Source organism: Scyliorhinus torazame, chromosome 1, assembly GCF_047496885.1.
Source record: "Scyliorhinus torazame isolate Kashiwa2021f chromosome 1, sScyTor2.1, whole genome shotgun sequence".
NCBI lineage: Eukaryota > Metazoa > Chordata > Chondrichthyes > Carcharhiniformes > Scyliorhinidae > Scyliorhinus > Scyliorhinus torazame.
In genome coordinates, this window is record NC_092707.1 from 297031563 (window position 1) to 297049227 (window position 17665).

Consider the following 17665-nt stretch of genomic DNA (forward strand, 5'->3'; position numbering starts at 1 on the left):
AATTCCAAGGTGAGATCTTCAAATGTAAAGATTGAAAACTCGTGAGAGAGGTGGAATTTCGAAGAGATTGACTGACTATTATGTGGGTGGGTTATTGAGAAATCCATGGAATGTGTTTTGCTCACATTGGTCATTTATTGTGCAGTGTGGCTTACCTGACCACAGTTTGCCTGTTAATAATAAAGTATATTTTTGTTTGTTCAAAACCTGTGGAATCTTGTGACTTTATTCACTTAGTATGCATCTTAAATCTCAAACTTTGTCTATTTAAACAAAATATTATTGGTCCTGAACCAGGGCTCGTCAACAGTCGCAGGATTATAACATAAACTTTTTATCAATTCACAAGATGTGAGAGTCCCTAGTTAGGCCAGCATTTATTGCCCATCCCTCGTTGTCCTTTTGAAAGTGGTGGTGAGCTGCCTTCTTGAACCACTGCAGTTATTGAGGTGTAGGTACACCCACTGCACTGTTAGGGAGGGAGTTCCAGGTTGTTGCCCCAGCGACAGTGAAAGAACAGCAATATATTTCCTAGTCAGGGTGGTGAGTGACTTGGAGGGGAACCTCCAGGTGGTGGGGTTCCCAGGTTTCTGCTGCTCTTGCCCTTCTAGGTGGTAGTGGTTGTGGGTTTGGAAGGTGTTGTCTGAGGAACCTTGGTGAGTTACTGTAGTGCATCTTGTAAATGGTACACATGGCTGCCACTGTAGGTCAGTGGTGAAGGGTTTGAATGTTTGTGGAAGGGGAACAATCAAGCTGCTTTGTCCTGGATAGTGTTGAGCCTCTTGAGTGGTGCTGGAGCTGCACTCATCCAGGCAAGTGGAGAGTAGTCCATTACACTCCTGACTTGTGTCTTGTAGATGGTGGACAGGCTTTGGGGGGGTCAGGAGGTGAGTTACTCGCCGTAGGATTCATGGCCTTTGACCTGCTCTGGTAGCCTCAGTATTAATGTGGCTAGTCCAGTTCAGTTTCTGATCAATGGTAACCCCCAGGATGTTAATTGTGGGGGATTCAGCTATGGTAATGCCATTGAATGTCAAGGGGCTGTGATAATGTGGAATCCATAATAAACTGTTCCTTAGCGAAGGCTGTGTGTCTGCAGACACAGAATGATGGACGTAGCCAAAACAAAATGTACTCTCTGTAAACTGCAGTAATCACCCAACGGCAGGTGGGGAGATAGAACATAGAACATAGAATGATACAGCGCAGTACAGGCCCTTCGGCCCACGATGTTGCACCGACATGGGAAGTAAAAAAACAAAAGCCATCTAACCTACACTATGCCATTATCATCCATATGCTTATCCAATAAACTTTTAAATGCCCTCAATGTTGGCGAGTTCACTACTGTTGCAGGTAGGGCATTCCACGGCCTCACCACTCTTTGCGTAAAGAACCTACCTCTGACCTCTGTCCTATATCTATTACCCCTCAGTTTAAGGCTATGTCCCCTCGTGCTAGCCATTTCCATCCGCGGGAGAAGGCTCTCACTGTCCACCCTATCTAACGCCCTGATCATTTTGTATGCCTCTATTAAGTCTCCTCTTAACCTTCTTCTCTCTAACGAAAACAACCTCAAGTCCATCAGCCTTTCCTCATAAGATTTTCCCTCCATACCAGGCAACATCCTGGTAAATCTCCTCTGCACCCGCTCCAAAGCTTCCACGTCCTTCCTATAATGCGGTGACCAGAACTGTACGCAATACTCCAAATGCGGCCGTACCAGAGTTTTGTACAGCTGCAACATGACCTCATGACTCCGGAACTCAATCCCTCTACCAATAAAGGCCAACACTCCATAGGCCTTCTTCACAACCCTATTAACCTGGGTGGCAACTTTCAGGGATCTATGTACATGGACACCTAGATCCCTCTGCTCATCCACACTTCCAAGAACTTTACCATTAGCCAAATATTCCACATTCCTGTTATTCCTTCCAAAGTGAATCACCTCACACTTCTCTACATTAAACTCCATTTGCCACCTCTCAGCCCAGCTCTGCAGCTTATCTATGTCCCTCTGTAACCTGCTACATCCTTCCGCACTGTCGACAACACCACCGACTCTAGTGTCGTCTGCAAATTTACTCACCCACCCTTCTGCGCCCTCCTCTAGGTCATTGATAAAAATGACAAACAGCAACGGCCCCAGAACAGATCCTTGTGGTACGCCACTTGTAACTGAACTCCATTCTGAACATTTCCCATCAACCACCACCCTCTGTCTTTCAGCTAGCCAATTTCTGATCCACATCTCTAAATCACCCTCAATCACCAGCCTCCGTATTTTCTGCAATAGCCTACCGTGGGGAACCTTATCAAACGCTTTGCTGAAATCCATATACACCACATCAACTGCTCTATGATGCATATTCTAGCTTTTCAGAAGAACAATCTTCAGATTGAGATAGTTAAAATTCAATACTTTATGCTAGGAGCTTGTCCTTGGAGCAAATCAGTTTTCAGACTGTAGATAAAAACAATAAAATTTTGTTTAATTTTCTAGGCAGAAAGAAATGTCCTGGGACAGGTGGTTTCAATTCCTGAAGTTCGAATAAAAGATTGAGAATGTGCTGGAACTAATGATAATGGAAGAATTTTGAAATAGGGGCCGGGATTCTCCCCTTCCCGGCGGGGCGGGGATCCCAGCGGGATGGAGTGGCGAGAACCACTCCGGCGTCGGGCTGCCCCAAAGGTGCGGATTTCTCCGCACCTTTAGGGGCTAAGCCCGCGCCGGAGTGGTTGCCGTCCCGCCAGCTGGCGCGAGTTGGCGCATGCACAGGAGCACCAACGTGTTCTGGCGTGATCCCAGTGCAAGCGCAGGGGGGTTCTTCTCCGCACCGGCCATGGCGGACCGTTACAGCGGCCAGCGGGGAGGGAAAGAGTGCCCCCATGGCACAGGCCCGCCTGCAGATCGGTGGGCCCTGATCGTGGGCCAGGCCACCGTGCCCCACCCCCCCAGGGCCAGATCTCCCCCCCCCCCACCCCCCCCCCCCTCCCCCTCATCCCCGAGGACTCTGCAGGCCAGGTCCCGCCGGTAAGGACCTTGTTTGACTTACGCCGGCGGGGCTGTCCGAAAACGGGCGGCCACTTGGCCCATTGCAGAGCAGAGGATTGCCGGGGGGGGGGGGGGGCCACTGCCAACGCCCGCGACCGGCACGCGAATTCCGCCCTGCATCTTCCATGCATTTGCCCACTCACTCAACTTGTCCAAACCACACTGAAGCATCTCTCCATCCTCCTCACAGCTCACCCTCCCTCCCAGCTTTTGTCATCTGCAAATAAGGAGATATTACATAATCTAAATCATTAATGTATATTGTGAATAGCTGGTGACCCAGCACTGATCCCTGTGGTACCCCAGTAGTCACTGCCTGTCAATTTGGAAAAATACTTGTTTATTCCTACTCTTCGTTTTCTGCCTATCCATCTCAGTACACTAACCCCAATAATTTTAATTTTGATTTCATGCGTTAATCTCTTAAGTGGGACTTTGTTGAAAGCCTTCTGAAAGCAAATAAACCACATCCACTGGCTCTCCCTGGTCAACTCTACTAGTTACATCCTCAAAGAATCCCAGTAGATTTGTCAAGCATGATTTCGCTTTCATAAATTCACACTAACTCTGCCTGATCCACTGTTTTCCAAATGATGTGCTATTTTATTTTTTTTATAATGGACCCACTACTGACGTTAGGCTGAATGGTCTATAATTCACCGCTTTCTCTCTACGTTCCTTTTTAAATAGTGGGGTTACATTAGTCCAGTCTTCACATTGAGGATACCCTCCTGTGTTGTGTGGGATAAATGTTGAGTGCTAAATGGGATAGATTTTTAACAGATCTAGCAACTCAAGACTGGGTAACCATGAGGCGCTGTGGACTGTCAGCAGCAGTCGAATGCACTCAAGCACAATGGCTGAGATTTTATGGCCCTTCCCGCCGAAGGGATCTTCAGATCCTGCCATTGGTGACCCCCCCACAGCGAGATCCCAACGGTAGGAAAGGCGAGCCATGCAAAAGCCGCAGACTTCGACGGGACTGGAAGATCCCACCGGCAGCCTCCACCGCCAGAAAACAGGCCGACTGGAGGAGAAATTCCCACTCAATCTGCAACCTTGTGCTTGGCCTATCGTTCGCTCGACCATTACCCAACCAGGGGGTTAACCCTGGTTCAATGAGTGCAGGAAGGTATGCCAGGAGCAGCACCGGGAATACATAAACATGACGTGTCAACCTGGCGAAGACACAACACAGGACCACTTGCATACCAAACAGCGTAAGCAGCAAGTGATAGAGCTAAGCAATTCCACAACCAACTTATCAGATTTAAACTGAGCTCTGCAGTCCTGCCACATCCAGCTGTGAATGATGGTGGACAATTTAAAAACTCACTGGGGAAAGAGGCTCCACAAATATCCCCATCCTCAATGATGGGGAGCCCAACATATCTGAAAAATATAAGGCTGAAGCATTTGCTACAATCTTCAGCCAGAAGTGCCCTCCCAGGGTGGAGGTCCCTGGGCAGCGCTCCAGCCGATCCTCTTCCTTTTGGGTGCCCAGAGGCCCGTGTGTTCCTCCATGGGATAGAGGTGTAGCTAGAGTGAGACCGAAAAGCCCCACCGTCCTCTGGCGCTGACACTCGTGTATTCCCACCAGTTCCTGCACGAAGCAGGTGAAGCCCTGCACCATGGAGCTCATGAGGTGAGCCACGGAGCAGACAGCCCCCACCATGGAATGCACGTCCTGCATCAAGGTTTCCTCTGTGGACGCCACCCTCCCAGTGTTGGCCTCATTGCGTAGGAGTGACTGCACCATCTTCATGTTCAGAAGGCAATGGGACTCTTCCAGTTGGCCTTGCAGTATGAGGAGGGATGCCGACCTCCCTCCTCATACTGATAAGGTGCCCCATGGTCGGCTCATGCAGAAAGTAAGGAGGCATGGCATAAAGGGAAATTTGGCCGATTGGATCAGTAACTGGCTATCACATAGAAGATAGATGGTGGTGGTAGATTTTCATCCTGGAGCCCAGTCACCAGCGGTGTACCACAGGGATCTGTGCTGGGTCCTCTATTTGTGATTTTTATCAATGACTTGGATGATGGAATTGAAGGTTGGGTTAGTAAATTTGCTGATGACACCAAGATTGGTGGAGTTGTGGATAATGTGGAGGGCTGTTGTAGGCTGCAAAGAGACATTGATAGGATACAGAGCTGGGCTGAAAAGTGGCAGATGGAGTTTAACCCTGATAAGTGTGAGGTGATTCATTTTGGTAGGACAAATTTGAATGCGGATTACAGGGTTAACGGCAGGGTTCTGAAGAATGTGGAGGAGCAGAGAGATCTCGGACTTCATATCCATAGATCTCTGAAAGTTGCCACCCAAGTGGATAGAGCCGTGAAGAAAGCCTATAGTGTGTTAGCATTTATTAACAGGGGGATTGAGTTTAAGAGCCGTGAGGTTATGCTGCAACTGTACAAGGCCTTGGTTAGACCACATTTGGAGTATTGTGTGCAGTTCTGGTCACCACATTATAGGAAGGATGTGGAAGCATTGGAAAGGGTGCAAAGGAGATTTACCAGGCTGCTGCCTGGATTGGAGGGTAGGTCTTATGAGGAATGGTTGCGGGAGCTAGGGCTTTTCTCATTGGAGCGAAGGAGGTTGGGAGGTGACTTAATTGAGGTGTATAAGATGATGAGACTTTTTCCTCAGGTGGATGTAGCTGTTACAAGGGGGCATAATTACAAGGTTCATGGTGAAAGATATAGGAGGGATGTCAGAGGTAGGTTCTTTACTCAGAGAGTGGTTGGGGTGTGGAACGCACTCCCAGCTATGGTAGTGGAGTCGGACACTTTAGGAACTTTCATGCGGTTATTAGATAGGCACATGGAGTGCACTAGAATGATTGGGAGTAGGTTAATTTGATCTTAGTTTCAAACTAGTTCGGCACAACATTGTGGGCTGAAGGGCCTGTACTGTGCTGTACAGTTCTATGTTCTATATACCTCCCTTCCTGATTCTTGCAACTCTGCCTTTGTAGCTCCAGCAGCTGTGGGACTTTCAGACCCAGTCACGTCATCGACCAGGGGATCTGCAATGTCCAGGCCCCAAGTGTCGGATCCCTGGGACATTCCTGCCTCCACCTGCAACTGTGAGGTGCTCACCAGTGTGTGACCCAGAAAGCTGCCTACTAGGTAATCCCACTCTGGTGTATCTGCGCTGGTGGAAGGTGCGGGTGACAGCTGTGACACCGAGAAGTCTCCCTCAGGGCTGCTTGGGTCTGGTGATTCCAGGAGGCGGGGAATGGATGCCTATCTGATTGCCCTGCAAGGGAAGGGAGACGCCATGTGTACATCTTAGGGGATAAATGATGTGATATGTTTACTCATGTGAGGCTTGAGGAATTACTTTTGTCCTTCCAATTCTCACTTTTGTTCGCTGCCCCCCCATTTTGCCATCGGCACAGGCATGGTCAGGCTTGTCGCCGGCCAGCTCAAGGGCACTTTCCTCATGCAGGGTCAGGTGCCGGAGCATCCACAGGACACCAGGTGGCTGTGCCCTCCCACGTCAGTTGTGCTGGAGTTTGTCCTGCAGACACAGGGAAAGTGTAGGTGGGAATCCTGCCAGTTCACATGGTTTGAGTGGCATGGTTGGGACTGGAGTGGAAGCAGAGATGTGAGGAGAGGAGTTAAGACTGGGGAGGGGGGGGGGGGGGGGGGAAGAGAAGAGGGCCCTGTCACCTGTGGGCAGCCCACGAGGTGGCTGGCTGAGGGATAACCTTGGAGGAGCGAGGGGTGGGTGAGGGTGTGCAGTGAGAGACTGGAGGTGGCTGACCTACCCTGGCCGCGTGTAGAAGGTCATCCATCTTCTTCCTGCATCACTGCTCAGTCCTCTTCTGGAGTGTGCTGGCACTCACCAAGTGCCTCCCAGTGGGGGTGGAAACCCTGCTGGTGGGACACCTCACGGATTGCAGATACAGGACTTCCAGCCTCTGCTGCACACCATCCAGTTGTCTGGTCAGGGCTCCCTCTGTGAAACGCTGTGCTGGCTTTCAGAATAACATAATAATAATAATCGCTTATTGTCACAAGTTGGCTTCAATGAAGTTACTGTGAAAAGCCCCTAGTCGCCACATTCCGGCGCCTGTTCGGGGTGGCTGGTATGGGAATTGAACCCACGCTGCTGGCATTGTTCTGCATTACAAGCTAGCTGTTTAGCCCACTGTGCTAAACCAGCCCTACATGTTGCCATGCCCTCTCATGGATCTGGAACAAATGCCAGGGAAGTGTTTATATAGAGCTCCCCAGTGATAAAAGTTTCCCCGGGATGAATGAATCAGCGGGAGGACGTCAAGAGTGTGGCCGTGATTCTCATGGTGAGAAAAACCTTTCTTTAAGCGGTGTAAAATTCCGTGAGAAATCCCACCAACAATCACTCCATTTTTCTCACTGGGACTAGCAATTTTCCATTCTTTGGCAAGATTCCGTCCATATCTCTGTCTTCACTGTAGAAGGCGCAAATAATATCCCAGAAATATTTGTAAATCAAAAGATGAAAGGGAGAGAAGAACTTAAAACCATTACAATCACCAGAGAGTGTTAAATCTATTAGAACTCAAGGTCAACAAGTCGCCAAGGCCTATCGAAAGGTTCGAAAATAAGTGGTTGCTGAGATAGTAGATGCATTTTAGTAGATTAATTTTCCAAAATTCCCCAGGTTCTGGAAAGGTCCCATCAGGTTGGAAAATAGCAAATGTAACTATTCTGTTCAAGAAAGGAGTGAGACAGAAAGTAGGTGACTACAGGCCAGTTAACCTAATATCTAGGAAGACGCTAGAATCTATTATTAAGGGGATTACAACACGACATCCAGAAAACCTTATTGCAGTTGAGTCAACGTGGTTTTGTGAAAGGGAAATAATGTTTGATTAATTTATTAGAGCTCTACGATTCGATGAGGAAGTAACACGTGGATAAAGGTGCAGATGTGGTGTACTTAGAAATCCAGAAGATGTTTGTCAAAGTGCCAAATCAAAGATTACACCGCAAAATAAGAGCTCATGTGTAGGGGTAATATTTTCACAGATAGAGGATTGCTTTTCTAGAGGATTGCTTTTCCAACAGGAAACAGAGAGTAGGGTTGAAAGGGTCTTTTTCGGGTTGGCAAGCTGTAATCAGTGATGTGCCACAAGGAATCAGTGCTGGGGCCTTAACCATTTACAATCTATACTAGCAATTTGGATGAACAGACTGAATGTTTTTATGAATGGCACAAAAATTGGTAGGAAAGTAAAGGGATTTAGGTAGGTTATGCGAGTGGGCAAAAAATTGGGTGATGAAGTATGATGTGGAAAAATTTGGCAGGAAGAATAGAAAGCAATTTATTATTTAAATAGAGAAAGATGGCAAAACTCGGTGGTCGAGGGATCTGGATATACTGATACATGAATCACAAAAAGTAGGTACAGCGCGGCAGATCAATGTTGTTCTTTATTGCAAGAGGAATGGAATATAAAAGTAGGAAAGTTTTGCTTCATTTGTGTAGGATATTATTGAGAGCATGGGCTGAATTCTCCGCCGTTGCGATGCTCCATTTTGCCGGCAGCCCGGTGGTATCCCAATGGCGTGGGGCTGCCGCACAATGGGAAACCCTATTGACCAGCCGGCGAAATGGAAAATCCCGATGGCTTGTTGAACCAGAAGTCTGGCGCGACGGGACCGAGAAACCCGCCCCACATCTGGGACACTTGTGCAGTTTTGGTCTCCTTCCTTGAAAAAGGCTATAGAAATTGGAAGCATTTTAGATCTGGTTCACTCGACTGATTCTTGAGATGATGGGGTTATCCTATGAGGAAAGGTTGGACATGTAATCGTTGGAGTTTAAAAGAATGAGACGTGATAGTTAATTAAGCAGAAAGGATCCCGAGGGCAATTGACAGGGTGGATACTGAGGATGTTTCCCCTGTGGAAGAGACTAGAACTAGGGGACGCATTTCAAAAATAAGGGGTCTCTCATTTAAGGCAGAGGTGAGGAGAATTTTAGTGTACGTGAGAAACAACACGAGTTCAGTTACTCAGTAACTGACATCACTGAAAACACAATAGGTTGAATGTGATTAAGACATAAACCCAATGAATCAGTGGGGGTAACGTCCCACTGTGGCATATTACAACCAATCCGGGTAAAGAACTGACACTCTCAGAGCCCTGCCTCTGAAAGGAGTTATGAAAGTTGTAGGCATTGAAGTGAAAGAAGTTATACCAGCATGTAACGTTGAAGATCAAATAAAGTTTTGTACGATTGTACCACAACCCCATCTCAAGTCCCGTGAATATACCTTTAAGGAATAACATCTTTAAGCACTTTTCTAAGAGTTTGGGTCACACCATATTACATCAAAGATCAACTGGACTCCCAATCTAGGGGAGAGCAAGTTTAATTGTAGCAGCTTGTCTCACAAGCTCACTTCTACACACTAATTACATCATAATAGCAACGTGATAGATGGCATAATTGTTAAATACTCTTGTGTCGTATTTTAATGATGCTGTTAACTCATTTTATAAAATCAGTTGTTTAATTCAGAACAATGTGTTGAATAAATGTTTGTAGCCTCCATCAAAGTATGCCCCAATAACATCCAAGTTGAAGGAAGCCATTAAGTTGTGCTAATATCTCCTTTTGTAGATCAGTGTCATATTTTGTTTTATAATACCTCTATTAAGCACAATTTGGATGTTTTGTTACATTGAAGCCACTACATAAATACAAGTTGTTGTTCAATAACATATTGCACACATCACCCAAAGGTTAGATATTTTATGATTTTTTTTAATATAAAAAAATCCAATTCTACATCTTCCTCCCAGGCTCTTCAGCCAATGCTGCTAAAAAGGTCAGAGGAGCAACTGGGGTTTATCTTTCTCTATCCCGGAGAGAATCGCTTGATTTCATTTGTCCAATTCTCCCATTTGCACAAGCAAAATTAGCAAGGGCATTTGGGAAACCTACACAAAACGTGTATCCTACTATTCCAGGGAATTCTATATTAGAACTTCAAAATGATATCACAGTGTACAGTCTGAGATAGGCATTGGCTTCAGAAAAGTTCCTAGTTCTGTAGTTAACCAAGTTAGAATCTTCATAAAGGTACCATTGGACTTATGACCATGGTTTAAGATATATTGGCCATGATATAACAAGTTTCTTTATTGTCATGTAATCGGTACACAGAACAACACGGAATTTCTTGAATACAATTTGCATATTTATTCCACATCAGAACACTTTTTAGCATATTTGATGTCAAGTAGTCATTCAACAGAATACAAAATATAACCAATTAAAACCAATATTACAATGCAGATTTCATAAAATTACAATATACACAACCTCCAACATTTATGTACAACGAAAAAAAGACATCTAAATAAAATGTTAGCATTAAGAGGCATGAGCAATACTGCAGCCTCTATCAAAGCTTGTAGTGCTGAAGACAGTGTTTAACAAGTAGAGCTCTTTGTGTCAGGCCACCAGAGGTTCATCTTGGCAAACAGATACAATAGAAAACAGTGCCATACTTAGCATTCTAAAAATCTAAAAACTGGACACAATGTAACAAATTCCATCTAATCATTATCTTGGTGCTGTAATGTAAACCAATATTTTCCATCTATAAATAAAATTAAGATTTACAGCCTATTAAAATAAGCAATTTAACCTTTCTTGAAAATATTACTTACTTTTGGTGTTCAATAATTGCCGTATTTGCAAATCCAATACAAAACTAGTGAATTACAGAAACTAAACAATAATGCTATTGTCCACAACAGACAATAAATAATTGACAAATATGCTCATCATTTTCTTGAACGAAAACAAGTATTAAGAATCTACATTTTTGAGGCTAACTATGGTCTTAGTGCAGACAGCAGTAAGGCAAACTAAACATTGCTTTTCTTTATAAAGCTTCTGCGGTCTTTACTTTCGAAACCAAAAACAATTGACCAGAACAGTATAACTTGGCGACTTAAAATAAAGACAGGCAATAACCTAACTTCAATTCCTGATCATTTTGTGAACAGCACTCATTCAAGACTTCAAAGCTAAGGCTCTCCATTACTTTCAATGTTTTCGTAGAAGCAGTCTTCATTAACTACCGATGTTAGGCTCTGGACACTAAACTCTCTCTCCAACACAGAATTCAAGTCAACATTTGGCCCATCAGATTGACTATCCAAAGATCGGTTGTGCTCATGCATGGCTAACAGATTCCCTTTTTTCTTCTTTGTACTGGTGGCTTTTCTTTTGATTGGGCAAAAGTGAGCTCGCACAAGCCGGGGGTGTTCATCTATTTGTTCCACCTCTTCTGCATCTAATTGTTTATTTGGTGCCTGCTCTACACCAACCTTGTCAACTTCAATTTGCATTTTTTCAAATTGTACTTCAATTTCATCTGTCAAAGTCTTATTCTTAGATTTGCAGTAATCTTCATCGTCACTCAAAATGTCTGATTCCTTTACTTCAGCTTCCTGGTGTTCCTCTGCACCACTGTGTTCTTGCTTTGGAAATGAAAGACTACTAGGCTCTAGTCCACCCTCTGAGGTATGGCATCCACTGCTTTGTGTTCCACTGCTCAAACTACATTCATCAGAATCAACAGCATTACGTTTCCCAGAGTCCTGATTCCAATAGGATGGAGAATGCTTGAACAACTTTGATGCTCTAGTTGATGCTGAAGTAAAGAACAAACCAAAATATCAAATTAAACTATTGCCACTATTTTAAAAAAAACTAGAAACAGCACGTATTGATTATAACACAAACCAGAGGCACGGTGAGGTTGAGATTTGGTTTTAAGACTTTGTACATGACTTAAAGCGCGCGATTCAACAGCTGCATTGCACTCTCGCTCGAGCACGATGTGCCCGGTGAATGCCGGGAGAAGCCTTTCGTGGGCTTCCCGGCAGCCTTCACGCCTCGCGGGATTCACCCAAGTCCTGTGAGGCGTCGGAATCTGAATCACGCCCACAAGTTGGGTGACCAAATGGCGCTCGCCGAAGTTGGGTTTAAACTGACTTCGGCAAGCTTACCCGGGAAATACCGTCCACTCCAGCGAGGCCGTAGCCAGGTGTCGTTCAGCACAAGAACGTGGACCAGGCGGAAAGGCACCCGGGGGAGTCTCCCAGGCCATCAAAGGGCTCTGGGTGGTCAGGGACACTGTGGCCCCTTAGCCCTCCCCCATGGAACTTGGGCATCATGGCACTGCCCATCTAACACCTTGGAACTGCCACCTTAGCACTACCAAGGTGCCACTGCTAACCTGGCAGCATTGCCCAGGTGCCTGTGCAAAGGTGTCCAGATGCCAGGGTGACACTCCTAAGGACCAGAGGCCATGAAAGGAGGGTGTATGGGGGCTTGAAGGGTGGAGGAGTGCAGCGCAGGTAAGTAGGGGCTTCTGGGAGGTTGGGGGGGTGGGGTGGGAGGGGAGTGATAGGTTGCGGTCCTAGAAGGGGGAGGCCTCTAAGTGGGTGTGAGGGGGGCCTGAAGAGGGGGACACCCCCGATGGAACCCATAGTGGGGTGCCCTCACTTGGACGGTGTGGAGTAGTGCCCATGTGTGTGTGTGTGGGGGGGGGGGGGGGGGGGGGGGGGTGACATTGCCCATGGGTGGGGTGGAGGACCTATAAACTCACTTAAAAATTGGGCCACCCTGTCAAAATGCAGTCCAATATCTGGGTTCAGCTCCCCAGTGCTAGAAAAAAAATCTAAGTGTAGGCTAAACCAGTGAGAAACTCCGCAGGGCCCAAAAAAGTGACTAAGTGTCATTGAAAGCAACTCGCTGGCAGGGCCAGCAAGAAACACTCTGAAAAACCCGCCACAAATGAACTTAGAAATGTTTTGAATGAATCGCGCCCAACGAGTTCACGTGAGATTCTTCCAGTGTCTAATGTGATCATACAACGTTTTACTGAACAGTGTGAACTAGGAAGATACCAAGCTCAATCCCTGGGTTGAAAAGAGCAGAGATCTGCCAGTGAGCCAAGTTGACCTTGGTATGACTGGATAAAATGAATAGGAAGAATCGCAGAAGAAAATCTGGAAAGAGAATTTTTAAAAGAATATAAATTAAGTGAATGTACAAGCCCAAAAACACAGATGTTCTCACAGCACACAAAGATTCCTCTGACCATCAATTATTTTGTGCAACAGATACAAGGGAAATTCTAATCCAAGTATTGATGCAAGAAAATGCATTCAATTAAATTGATTACATGAGTGAGCTGCTTAATTCTGAATTAATTTCTATGAGAGCCTGTAGCCATTTGTGATGGCCACATCCTGATTACAAAATGGACACCTGCAAAGACTGCAGGGAAAATTGGACAATGCTAAGAAACAAGCAGGTGCAAGCTCTGTCTGTTGATTAGAACCTTAAACTCTCAGACAGAACAGAAACTACCAAACAATCTACATACTAATGAGCCATCTCCGGGGACAAAAGGGAAACATTTAGATACACAATGTTAAGGCAGACTCCCCAGCGCCAGAAGAAGCTAAGACAAAGCAGACTGACAGTCTCCAGGACACGCCCAGCGATCAGGGAACCACCCCTCTATTGGAGGAAAATCGATACAGATGATTGGAAAGACCCAATTAGTTGAGGCCAAGTTCAAGGCCCACCCAAAAGCGCACAAAGCCCTTTTTAGTATAAAAGGTATCTCCCAAGGGAGAACCGCCCTCCTTTGGCTTTGGATCTCACCGAAGAGAGGGACCTGCCTAGCAGCTGCACCAGACCAAGTATGTTCCAAGTCAATGTACGCTACAAGATAAATGTTCCTAGTTGCTACCCTGAAAACAGCTCAACCCAGCAGCCTCAGAAGCGAGCAACGGCCATTGTTCCTCTGACTGAGTGGGCACCCGAAGCTAAGTATAGGCTTTAGTAATAGTGGTAGTTTAGTTTGTAGAGGTTATGCATGAGTAGATTTGACTGTGTGTAAATAAATGAGCATTGCTGTTGAACTTACTAACTGGTGGATTGAGTCATTGATCAGTATTTGGTTCTGAACTTTGTGGCGGTGTCGAAAGATACCTGGCGACTCTTGAGCAAACGTGATTAAACAGAGCCAAATTAAGAGCCAACCAAAAGTTAGCAACATTTACTGGCGACATCTGACGGGACTCGACTTAGAAGTGGCCTAACCACTCCGAGAGAACCCAAAATTTGAATTGTGAATCCAATTGGAAAAAGAAAAACCACAAGCGCAAGAACAGTACTGATCAAGCCTCTGAGATTCGGAAGTGTGTTTATGCCTGCGTACTAACAGGGATATAAGATAAACCCGAGAGATTTTGTTGCGTAAAACTGTTGGGAGTTTTGTAGGCCGGAAATTAGCGTAAGCCGTACCTGTGTTTACATCATCACTTTATCACCCCCTGTTCCAAATTCAGTAGAGATCCTAGATAGAGAGAATGGCAATGAAGACAATGGAACGCCTTATGAACCCCCAGGAATTCGAGGTCACAGCGGCCAGCAGAGTAGGACAGTGTCCCGTTTGGGAAGAAGAGATCAGGAAATATCTCAAAGGGAAAGGATGGCCCCTTTGGAGTGAATTCTGTGATAATGAGGAAACAGGACCTGGGAGTATAGGACATACTTGGTGGGAGAACCTGTCAGAGATCCACAAGAAGAGCTTGGGAAAAGCTCGCAAGCCAATGGCAATCGTGTCCTGTTTGGCACAATTGCGAGGCACAAAGGAGGTCGTTAGGACGCTCCATAGAGAGATAGAGAAGAGAGACCGAACCAGTGAGGTAGACGTGAGTGAGGTAGAGAAAGAGAACCGAGATCTGAAAGAGCAGTTAGCAGCAAGGGACAGAGAGGTGGATGATGCCAAGGGGGCACATCAGTCTTGTCTCGCGCATTTGAACAGTTTTCAGACACAATACGATAAGGCCTACCAGGACACGCAACGTGCGGTCTTGGTAAGACAAGAAACAGAACAGCTAGTTGAGAAATTGCAGAAACAGTGCAATGATTTAAAAGCAGCCCTACGAGCACTAGATACTTCCACGATGGAACAAAGGCAGAGCTCAGTAGACCACGCAAAATGCCGGAAGCAAATTGCAGAATTGCAATCTCTGCTGTCCGTGCAAAATGGATTTCAGAGTACATTCGGACCCCAATTAGATCAAGAAAACTGCCCCGATTGGCAGGAATTGAACAAGACTGCCCATAGATACGTACATGGGACATGTACGCAGGAAAAACCCCAGAAAAGGAAAGCGCCCCAACCCCCAACCGAACAGGCAGAACACACCCCCATGAACCCTGTAACCACACACCGAAGGAGAAGCAGACTTCCTTTACACAACCCCGTTAACCGTGACCCAATTACGGGACGCGTATGGAAAAATTACACCGTTCCTTCCCACTTCAGACCCCCAATTTTTCGCGAAAGTCAAACAACACCATGTATGGCCTGGACGAAAAGGAGCAAGTGAAGCTCACAATTTTAAGCCTCGACCCTTCAGTCATGGCAGCCCTTCCCGACCCACAGAATGTTGGAGGAGACACACTCCAAGAGATGCACACAGCGATCCTTGATGCGATCGGCTTTAACAGAGGAGACCCCGTAGAAGGCCTAAATAAGTGCAGGCAAAAGAAGACAGAGCACCCCACAGCGTTTGCTGGACGTTTGTGGATTCACTTTACCGCAGTTTTTGGTGAGCTGGCCCGCTCCCATTTGTCCCCAGATAATATGGCCAAATGGACCCGAATTCTAGTCTCCCATGCCACAGAAGCAGGACGAAAAGCTTGTGCAAATTATGACCCCTCAGATGAGGCCCACAATGAAAAATGAGTTTTGAAGATATTGTCCTGCGCTTGGGAGCAATCAATTGCAGGCAAAACCGCATTTATAACACCCGATGAAGAGCAGGTAGAAATGAACCCAGTTAAGGCACACCAGAACCCCGCATGGGTAAATGAGGGGCAGGAACAGCCAACCCCAGCCAAAACCTCAAGAATGTTATAATTGTGGACAGCTAGGACACTTTGCACGAGAGTGCAACGTGCCCCAGAAGCAGCAGAGAAACCAACAGACAGGCACCCTTAACAAGAATAGGGCAAAGCCGATCCATAGCGTTAGCCCCCGTTCAGAGAGTACAGACATGAACGGCACCGACTGACGATGATCGGGCTCCCCAACTTGGGTCTGCGACACCCTTTGGGACAAGTCCGGTAGACTGGTAGTAGCAGGCAAAGTTCAGGGACAACCCGTAGAATTTCTTTGGGACACAGGAGGGTCCCGCACCACACTCAATTCCTCCACGATGTTTCAGCGAGACACGTGGCCCACAACAGACACCATTACACTCAGCGGCTTTACAGGCCATTTACAACAGGGACACATCACAGCCCCTATACCAATACAGATAGGTAACATCACGACTAAGCACCCCGTAGTTTTAGTTGATCTGCCCCAGACAGCAGAACATATCCCTGGGATCGATTTCATGAGATCCCATAACCTTTCTTTTGATCCAGTTAACAAGTGCGTTTGGAAAATGGCAAAGGCAGCACGAGCCCCTGCCACGCTCACAGTAGGAGAGTACATAAATAGGATTAGCTCAGTAGGAGACTTCTGGTTCCACCCTCGAGCGATTAGTGCAGACAAACAGGTTAGGGCAGTCCTGCAGGAACATAAAGCAGCATTTGCACAGCACAAGCATGACTGTGGCAGTTTGGCTGGCTTTGTGAACATTACAGGTCCCGACCCTAAACCCCAGAAGCAGTACGGATTTCCCCAGGAAGCAGAGGGAGAAATCTCCAAAGTAATAGAGAGTTTGTTGGATCAAGGCGTACTCAGATCAGTAGCCTCCACAAACAACACACCGATTTGGCCCGTCAGGAAACCGGATGGATCATGGCGACTGACCATTGATTACCGGGAACAGAATAAAGTAACCCCAGCAGCAGCCCCCACCGTAGCCACGTCCCGAGACCATGCACAAACAGGGACTCCAGTCAAAGAATATTCCGGTTTTGGACATTAGTAACGGCTTTTGGTCCATCCCATTGGCTAAAGCGTGCCAGTACAAATTCGCCTTTACATTCCGAGGGCAACAATACATGTGGACGTGCCTTCCACAAGGCTTCCACAACTCCCCCTCCATTTTCCACCGACAGCTGGCAAATGGTTTAGCAAATTTTCCCGCCCCGATTGTCTGGTCCAGTATATATACGACTTTTTACTACAGACAGACACAAAGGGAGAGCACATTTCGCTTCTCGCCGAGCTCTTAGCCCTCCTAAAAGGAATTGGTTGTAAAGTCAACCGCAAGAAGGCCCAGATTCTGAAAGAAAAAGTGATTTACTTGGGAACAGTGATCACTCATGGTAAACGCGAGATCGAGTACAAGAGAATTGACTCGATCGTTAAATTGCCCCTTCCCCACAATGTCTCAGCCCTCCGGTCATTTTTAGGACTGGTTGGTTACTGCCGAAACCATATTGACGGTTTCACCACTAAATCTGCGCCCCCTTCCGAACTTCTCAAGAAGCAGGCACCTTGGGAATGGCTTCCACAGCATTCGGATGCCGTGGACGCTTTAAAAAGAGCACTCAGCACAGGTCCCACTCACTACAGGTCCCAGATCCACATTCCC

General features: G+C 46.5%; 1 protein-coding gene across 6 annotated transcripts in view; it reads right to left on the reverse strand.

The window, feature by feature from the left end:
• Positions 1 to 10188: 10188 nt before the first annotated feature.
• LOC140422747 (rho guanine nucleotide exchange factor TIAM2-like) overlaps positions 10189 to 17665 on the reverse strand; it is a 586909-nt gene continuing 579432 nt past the window's right edge. For all 6 annotated transcript variants that reach the window (XM_072507702.1, XM_072507695.1, XM_072507699.1 and 3 more), the window contains one exon: positions 10189 to 11733. In XM_072507702.1, coding sequence (XP_072363803.1) covers positions 11105 to 11733 — 629 coding nt within the window. In that variant the 3' untranslated portion in view covers positions 10189 to 11104. The remainder of the gene's footprint in view (positions 11734 to 17665) is intronic.